This window comes from Bison bison, unplaced genomic scaffold (genome assembly GCF_000754665.1).
Source record: "Bison bison bison isolate TAMUID 2011002044 unplaced genomic scaffold, Bison_UMD1.0 scf7180017864527, whole genome shotgun sequence".
In the NCBI taxonomy this organism is placed as follows: domain Eukaryota; kingdom Metazoa; phylum Chordata; class Mammalia; order Artiodactyla; family Bovidae; genus Bison; species Bison bison.
In genome coordinates, this window is record NW_011495078.1 from 8,567,228 (window position 1) to 8,576,808 (window position 9,581).

Below are 9,581 nucleotides of genomic sequence, written 5' to 3' on the forward strand. Positions count from 1 at the left end.
GGGAGGGGAAGGGGTAAGTTAGGAATGTGAGCGAAACAGATACACACTACTACATATTAAATAGATAAACAAAGACCTACTGTATAGCACAGGGAATTATATTCAATATCTTGTAATAATCTATAATGGAAAAGAATCTGAAAAAGAATATATATATATATGTATGTATAACTGAATCACTTTGCTGTACACCTAAAACACTGTATATCAACTATACTTTGATTAAAAAATTCATTTAAAAAGTGGCATGCATTAACAGAAAAATTCAGAAGGACGAACATCAAGTTGCTGCTAGCATCCCTGGGTGGTGACCTTCCAGAGACTTTCACCTGCTAACCGTTACATACCTCTGGTGCTCCAGTTTCTGCAATAGCACTTATAGCTTTCATAATAAACTGAGATGCTATTTTCATCTCATACACTGATTTACAAAACATGCAACACAAGAATGTAGAAGAATGGGAACTCTCGTACACGTCCTATGCAACTGGTACGGTCACTTTATAACCCACCAGAAGACCGGCCCAAGAACTTCCAAAACAGGATTTTTTCATCCTGGCCCAAAACTGGAAACAAAGCAAGGATCAATCTGCAGAACGGACACATACATTGTGGTCCAGCCCTCACAGAGTAACGAGAGTGAACTACTCCAACACCCCGCACTGGAGGATCGTACGGAAAACATCGGATGAAAGCGGTGATGCGTAAAAGGACAGACACCGTATGATTCCATTTTACAAAATCCAGAACGGGTGAGGTCACTTGACAGTGTCAGCCATCAAGGACAGTGGCTGCTCCCGGGTGAGGCGGCGGTGAGCAGCCAGAGGCACGAGCGGCGCTGGCGTGCTGGCGCTCGGGGTGCTCCCTCTGTGACGGTTCATGACACCACATCTAGATGTGTGCACTTTTCCGTGCGGGCATTCTATGTTCATTAAGAACTTTTAAACATTCAACCGATATATAAATTGATTTCAGGACAAATGAGGAAAGGAAAATAAGTAAAATTAGACAAGTTAAAACATGGGGGAGAAAACAAACTTGGGGGAAAAGTCTGTGCATTCTCTAAGAACTGTTAATTCTCCAAGAACACGCTAATGTTTAAATAAAAGCGACTATCACCAACTTGAGAAGGACAGTTGTTGGCAACGTCAAACTCTTCCTGCTTCCGACAGGCCTCCGCGAGGGCTGCTCTGTGGACAGGGTCCCAGATTTTTTCCTTCCGTTCTTTCTGCAAAGACAGAGAAATGGCCTTCCAATGAGGTGGACTAATATGCAGGTAAACTGAGATAGGAACTTAAGAGTTGCTATTAGCTGTGATGCTATACAATGCTCATACAGAGGTTAAAAAAAATCATTTATAATCAAGTCGATAAAGCAATGAACGGATCAGTTATAAAAAACTTGATTACTTAATTCACCATGCCTAGACTCTAAAAGCCCAAGTTTACCAAGGCACAACCAGATGTTATTTTTACACATCATAGGCCCCCATTTAAATCCTTCTCCAAGAATAGATAATATCATGTCAAGTAACAGCCTGAAATACCATCATTTGAGGAAAAATAAATGCCTTCAGCCAAGAGCAAGCAGAAGACAGGGTAAGCCCACAGCTACACTCTGGTGGACTTTCTGTCTCCCACCTCCCTGGCCTGTTCTTTTTTCCCACCCTCGTTGACTTGATGGTTCTTTGCTGCTGAAACTGGTCTTCCCGCCATCCCGAGTGTCTTGAACCACAGTGCCTCCCAGTGGAAGTCAGCTAGTTAAAGAAAGCCTCTCCAGTAAAAGAATCAACTCCACTGGACTAAAAAAGGGGATCTGCTTGAACCTAATCCATACCTGAACGTGGCTGATTAAATTTACTGTAATGCATAAAAATACTGTGCATTTCAGCCTGAAATATTAAAACAAAATAGTATCTAATAGAAGTTGAGTTACATGACATTTGTTTTCTGATTTTTTTTTTTTTTTTTTCAGAATGACTGGAATCTGCCAAGTAAATATTTATATGTAAAATACTGAGTAACTTCTTACTGGCTCACTGACCCCTGGAGAAGCAAATCACAACCCTAGACTACATGGCCCATGGGTCTCACCCTGAAGGCCCAACTTGCAAGGATCACATCTTGTTTTACTACTTTAAAATCTTACGTAAAATTAAAACTTCACTTCCTTAGTCATACTAACCACATTTCAAGTTCTCAATAGCTATTTGTGGCTCGTGGCTCCTAGCATGGATGGATAATGAACATTTCAAACGCTCCCGTAACTACCGAAAGGTCGACTGTGCTGTCATAAAGCAGGCTCCATCTCACTGGTTTTACAATTCTTAGCTCTCCAAAGACAGACTATGTTTCCCGTCCTTCAGCTGCATTAGGTCTGAGTTACTTCCTTCCCTAGTACTGAATCATCACTAACGGGGATCAAGAAAGCAAGCAAAGACTAGGAAAATGGGAAAAATTACCAGAGAACGACAGGAACAGGAATAAATAAGGCAGTCTAGGCTTTAAATTGATTGTCCAATGAAAGCATATCCCTCTTCCCAGAAAAACACAAATACACAAAATGTGAATAAAATTTCAAGGTTTTCAGATTCCCTAAACTTATCCATGTATCTCAGATTAGGAAACACAAATGGGTAACATTTCACCGGATACCATCTTTCTTGAAGCAGATATCATTTGCAAGTCTCCAGATCCCCTTAATAATCATCAGGTTAGTGAGAGCTAAGGAAGTCTCTTTCTTCAGTCTGAACAGAATCTGAAGAAGTCATCGATACTAGATTGTCCGTTACCTGAATTCTTTCCTTGAGAGCCTTTGGATAGAAATCGTAGCCATTTTTTATGCCAATGTGATATCTGCCTGAGGGATTTGTCCAGGTCACAGGAATCTATGGGAAAAAAGAACATTTCTCACTCACTAAATGCTTCCCAATTCCAATGGTACAGTCCTGGGGGAAAATCTGTCCTTGGGGCTCAACTTCAAGCAGGCCGCCTTAGAGCATATCTTTAATACTCTAAGTTGCCATTTAACATATCTCTGGCTCCTTTTGTCTCAACAGTGAGATAGCTTAACTAGAGTACTTTCATTTACACAATGCTTTACAGTTTACGCAGGGCTATCAACATCACATTAAACCGCTAAGACATTCAGTTCCCAAGCGCTCAGGACAGCTCACTCCCCCATCACCCAACTGCCCATCAACCAGGGGAGGGAAGCAACTTACAGAACCTCTCCGCCCTCGGATGTCCTGCTAAGAAAAAGAACTTCACTCTCCTCCAAGATACTATAGGGATGGGCCCAGAGCCTATAAAAAGAGCTCTTTGTGTTCTTAAGAAAAAAGCTCTATAAAATCATGATAATTACATACAACATCTTATAATAGTCTTTCCTGCTCTCTCAAAGTATTTAAAAATAACACTTCAAGCTTTTAATCTACATAAAATACAAAGAGCATGCCCAGTTTACAAATGCAGAAAGCAAACAGGCAGAGAGAAATTAAACTTCTGGCCCAAACAGGAGGGTTGAAAAGAAAGCTGGAATCTAGTTCTATCAAGAGACAAAAACCTGGTGTAAAGGATACAGAATTTAAAGCCAGACAAACCTGGCTAAGGCCCAGACTCTGCTCCTCACCAGGCGGGAGCCACGGGCTTCCACTTCCTCATGTGCAAAAGGAAGAAAATCATCTTTACTTCACAAGTCCCATGAATAAGAATTTGTGTGAACATCAACCAACTTTAACTGTCAAATAAGACCATGGGGACCCTTCACATTCTATCATCTCAGGACCCATGATCACTAAAAACAGCTTTTAAAGTGTACAGGTTACGAAGCTGAACTAACAACCACCAGAAGCTGTGGACTGACTCACAGTCCTCACTTGTGCAGGATCTCTACTTGACTCGGATCCTCAAGTCCCTCTTCATCAGACTATTCCCCAGGCAGGAAGCCTGTGGAGGAAATTTTCTCACAACTCAAAAGAGGAAGACAATTGTGCACAGAACTTCCAAGATCTACTGATCTTCAAAAGCCTGCACATACTGTAAAGCAATTATCCTTCAATTAAAAAAAAATTTTTTTAAAAAGTCTGCACATCAGTCATCATTTCTGAACCAACGACATCTAGAGTTTGTGAAATTTTAAATATGCTGGCATACAAATTAGCGCTTTTCATTCAAAACTGACCAGCCTTCTTTAGATAACAGAGATTCTTATTCTCGCAACACCCATGACACACAATAATAACGTGTTGCAACAATAAAAGAGCGAGCAGCCACAAGCCTGTTTAATCACAGGTGTCCCACCACCCAGGTGGCTTTGTTCCCATATGCTACTGACATCTCCTTTGTGCAGAGATTACAAAAAGCTGTGAAATGCCAAAGGATTAAATGAAATAACCGATCAAAGTAACTGCAAAATAATCAGGTGTTGAGACAATCACAATTACTTAAACTATGTATGTAATACAATAAAAATAATGAGTAGACATAATTTGTGTTGAAGTAAAGCAAGACTAAATTCTGCAGGGACCACGAACCAGATATTTCTCAAACTGCTACCACGCATTTTCTTCACAGTACATGTGGACTAGTTAGTTACAAAAATGTAACTAAAACAAAAAATAAGAAAATAAAAATTATGCATAATCACGGTTCTACTAGTTAACCTTCACCATGTTAAAGCTAGCTCTGTTGCTTGTTGCTCAGTTCCTCAGTTGAGTCCTGCTCTTTGTGACCCCATCGACTGCAGCACCCCAGGCCTCCCTGTCCATCACCATCTCCTGGTGCTTGCTCAGACTCATGTCCATTGAGTCAGCGATGCCATCCAACCACCTCGTCTTCTGTCATCCCCTTTCCTCCTGCCCTCAATCTTTCCCAGCATCAGGGTCTTTTCAAATGAGTGGGCTCTTCATATTAGGTGGCCAAAGTATTGGAGCTTCAGTTTCAGCATCAATCCTTCCAGTGAATATTCAGGGTTGATTTCCTTTAGGATTGACTGGTTTGATTTCCTTGCAAACCAAGGGACTCTCAAGAATCTTCTCCAACACCACAGTCCAAAAGCATCAGTTCTTCTGTGCTCAGCTACCTTTACTCTGAGGCCATCGGAGAATATGTTATTTTACATATTTGAGTATTCCATACAAATGAAGTTATTTTGGGTCTCTCTTAAAAATCAAAGCATTTCATTTATTTTTTACCATTTTAAGCTGCTCTCTTTAAAAGAGTTTTAATTACATAGTAACTAACAATGTGATAAGAGTGATTCTCAAACAAGAAACAGAATTTCTTTAATTACTAATTACACCTCATTTTACTGACTCTTTTAAAGAAAGGCTGTTTAATGAACTAAAGGTTTTCTCAATGAGACAATTGTCACCGTGAGTTGTTGACATTCCATGCAAGAAAATTATGTTGAGTTTTTTGCCTCAAAACGGTACTTCAGACTTGTCAGCCTCACGGTCGGGGTGGACACAGGGACCCTCTCCCTTCAGCTGTCACTGCACCTAAATTCGATGTGAAGTGTGGCTGAGGCATTCATGGTCTCTGAACTAGCCTAAACTAGGCTAAAAAGTGATGATTTGAAAAATGACTTCAAGTTAAATGAGGCAGAACTTTAAAAGGCACTGTGCTTCCTTCCAAATGCTGCTAAAAGCAGAATAAGGAAAAGGAAAAAACCAAAAATCCTAACGACAAAGAATGGGAAATGAGGCTTTAGAAGCCAAAAGTCACCACGTTTTGAAGGCTGCAAAGTAAAAGCCGGCACTGAAAATTGGTGGGCAAACCATGGACTTTTAACACATGCGGTGGGACGAGTGGGTGTTCAGATGGAAAAAAAGAATATAGGGACTCCTATTTTAAACAAAGTGTTAAATCAATTCCAGGTGAATTCTAGAACAAACAAGAAAAGAAAAATGATGGATGCCTTTAGAAAATAAAAATGGGAGAATATCCTGATTTCAGGTCAGGAAGGGTTTTTTTCTTTGCTATCAAATACAATTTAAAAAAAATGAAAGCAGGTGATCATATTTACTCAAGACCTTTACAGTTTCTTTTGCTTGTCCTTCATTTCTGCTGCCCCATGTTTTCCTTTGAAAAGTCTTTTTTTTTTTTTTAACTATTTTTAAAAAGTGTATCTGCTGGCTATAAATACTCTTACTTTTACTTTATCTGGGAATGTCTTTATTTCACCCTCTTCCCCTGAACATATTTTCAGTGCATACAGAATCTGGGATTGACAGATCCTTTCTTTCTGCACTGGAAAAATGTCACGCCACACCCTAGGATTCTGATGAGAAGGCCGAAGTCAATCAATCCTTCCCATCTATATAGTGGGTCACTTTTTCCCAGCTGTTTTTGGCAATCTGATTGGATGTTTCCGGGCGTGAATCCCTTTCAGTTTATCCTATTTGGGGTTCACTCAGCTTCTGGAATTAGTAGGTTGGTATCTTTGCCAAACTTGGGAGAACCTCTCCCCCAATTTTTTTTTCCCGCAGCACACCCCTTTCCCATCTTTCTTAGGGTCTAATGATGCAAATATCTGACCCTTCATTACTGACCCACAAGTTCCTCAAACTAAGTTCGTTACTTCCCAGTGTTTCTCTTCGTTATTCAGAATGGTTATTTTCTATTGGTTGATCTTAAAGTTCGCTCAGACTCTTCTGTCATCTGCTTTCTGCTACTGCATCCTTCCAGTGATGTTGTCTTAAGATGCTGTCTTAAAAAAAGTTTCACCTATCATAAAAATATTTCAGTTCTAAAATATCCATCTGAGTGTTTTTTACAGCTTGTACATCTTCTGCCGAGTCTATTAGTTACTGCTGTGTTACGAATTACCACAAATGTTGTGATTTAAAAGAACACACATTTCCTGTCTTACACATTCTGTCAATCAGAAGCTGGTCTGGATCCTCCACTTGGGTTCAACTGAAGTGCTGGCCAGGGCCCTACTCTCATCTGTGGCTGGTCTGGTGGCAGGTTTGGGGGTGTTCGTTTCCCTTTGGTCTGTGAAGTTAAGGGCTGGTACTTCTCACTCATTGTCAGCTGGAGGAAGGATTTCGTAAGACACAAAAAGCCCTAACCAGAAAGGCAAAGGGCTGATTTCCAACTACAAAAGATTTGATGTCCTACGCATGAAGGGACATCGCCTGGAAGGTGAAAACGAGCACAGAGTGGGAAAAGACACCCGAAACATATGTGGGCCAAGGACAGGTCGCCCCACACACGAGGAAGAAAGTGACGGACGACTCAGGATTCAAAACCACCAGCAAAGGCACGCGGAGGGGCACTTCACAAAAGAGAAGATCCAGACGCCTAAGTGACACATGAGAAGGGGCTCAATCTTAATAGTCGTCAGAGAAACACAAATTAAAACTACAAAGTGATACAGCTAAATTCTAAGCTATTCGCAAAAATTAAAAAGCCTGAAAACATCAACTGGTAGCAGCGCAGCTACTAAGAGGCCTCCACATTGCTAGTGGAGACGTATTTCAGTACACCCAGCTGGAAAACTGGTGAAGGTGTACCACCCAGGAAAGGTGTCTCTATGACTCAGCAATCCCACTCCCAGGCACGCATCCTAGAGCTCCCTGCGCATGGGTGCGCAGAGTATGTCTGCAAGAATGTTTTCTCAAGAACTGTGACAGTCCCAAAGCGGAAACAACTGTTCCCAGCACAACGGACACCCCGTGGTACAACCATGTCCCAGAGACAGCAATGAAACCGAACACATCACTGCCCCACGCGAATCAGGGCTCAATCTCATGAATCTCATAAACACCCAGGAACAGAGGACAAGAAATGACACGGAAGTGAGGCCATTCATATAAAGCCCACAAACAGGCAAAACTAACAATAGATCCCATGAATCCGCACAGAGGTGGTAAAGCCGTAAAGGAAAGCAAAGAACTGATTTCACAAAAGCCGAAATACGTTGTGATCTGGAGAACACAGTGAAGTCCTGAGGCAAGGCTCTGCCTTATCTATAGCAGGCAAAGCGGTGTTCACTTAAACTACTCATTCAACTGTGCGTATGTGCCTTGTCACTCTTCTTTTTGCCTGTACAATTAATCATGAAAGGCGTCTGCTTCTATTCACTTTTTTGCTCTTATCTGTTCCCCTAACTACTACTGGCCGTAAGTAACCGACCACCAGTTACTCAAGACGGCTTAGCAATAGAATCCTTAGAGAATGAGAGGACGAGCATCCTCAAAGCACCTGACCAGCAGCTGATCTTACACTGGCGGAAGAATTAGACATCAACCATCGGCAGTTTATGTGCTATTTGGAAGAAGCAGAATTAGAACATAAGTTATTTAACCAGAGCACAGCTAAGTCAGAGAAACGTGAAGACTTTACTGTGTTGCTTTCCTGACGCACGGAAGCCGTAAACGTTTGAGGCTTGAAAGCATGATGTCTCGGGGTGATCTGTGACACAGCAACAGGTAACCAACATTACCCCACGGAACGTAAGGTAAAAACATAAGATGCCTTGAGGTGACAGCACAAAAAAATAAAGAGAAAAAATCAGTGAAAAGATAAAGGCTCCAACCTTGAGCACCCTTCCTGAAAGACCAACAATTTCACCGTCCTTTGGCTCCACCACCGTGGCCGTGTTCACGTCGCCACTTCCCGTTGTGTCGATGATATCGATGATTTTCGGTTTCCCATCAGTTGTAACCTGAAGATTAAGAGACCATTAAAATATGAATTATGGAATCCAGTTTTTATTCTGAAAGCAATGCCAACCCCCAAATGTGTGTGTGTGTACACGTCCCAATACATAAAATATCCTATAAAACCTGCATTCATTTAAAAAAGGGAACTGAATGGTTTTAAGCCAAAAGCTTGACAAATACTCTCAAGAAAACATAGTCATATATTTAGGTAAATACTTCCTGTGCACTTACCATAGGCCATACTCCACTAGGTGTACAGTACAGAAAATTCTTGACCTCAAAGACTTTGTGTTATATGGACTCAATAAACCAAGAAATATACAACATGTCAGTCGGTAATCACTACAACCAAGAAAATCAAGCAGGGAAAGGAGACAGGTGGTATGGGGCATTCAGAGCTAACGAGGCTGCTCAAGAAAGGTCTCGTTGAGAACGCTAACATTTTTGAAGAGAGATCTGAAGAAGGTGAGTTTGGGGCTGGATGAGTACAAAGCTTGAAGGGAAAAACGCTTACTAACATTTCATTACTGGAGCCCACACTAGCACTCAAACTTCTTAAGTCAGGTTCAGATTCACCACTCACACTTGCCCCCTACCCAGGCCTTGCCAGCCCAGGAAGCCAACACCCACTCGGGTGCCCAAGCCAGAAACGCAGGAAGGCCTTCTCAGCCTCTCTAGTTTAGTGCTCACAGCCAGCTTCCCGAGGTCCTTCATTCTACCTCTGAAGTGCGGTTCAGACCCACCTTCTCTGGATGATCACACGGGCATCCTGAGCTTCTCCACCACCGTCACCTCCTGCCTTCCGAACGGGATGCCACCCCCGGGAGGCCCTCCAGGATCAACAGGCGCACCCTCCCGACCCAGACCACTTGGCCTGCTTTCCACTTCTCGGCCATGGCCACCACCTTCC

The 9,581-nt window shown here is 41.9% G+C and overlaps 1 protein-coding gene across 3 annotated transcripts in view; it reads right to left on the reverse strand.

The window, feature by feature from the left end:
- The window catches only part of TPP2 (tripeptidyl peptidase II), a 58,335-nt gene that overhangs the window by 42,105 nt on the left and 6,649 nt on the right, over positions 1 to 9,581 (reverse strand). For all 3 annotated transcript variants that reach the window (XR_824483.1, XM_010831479.1, XM_010831478.1), the window contains exons 2-4: positions 8,545 to 8,673; positions 2,792 to 2,887; positions 1,124 to 1,228 (exon numbers count right to left, since the gene is read on the reverse strand). Coding sequence is in view for 2 of the 3 variants with exons in the window: in XM_010831479.1 (XP_010829781.1) it covers positions 1,124 to 1,228; positions 2,792 to 2,887; positions 8,545 to 8,673 (330 nt within the window). In the remaining variant the exon portion in view is untranslated. The remainder of the gene's footprint in view (positions 1 to 1,123; positions 1,229 to 2,791; positions 2,888 to 8,544; positions 8,674 to 9,581) is intronic.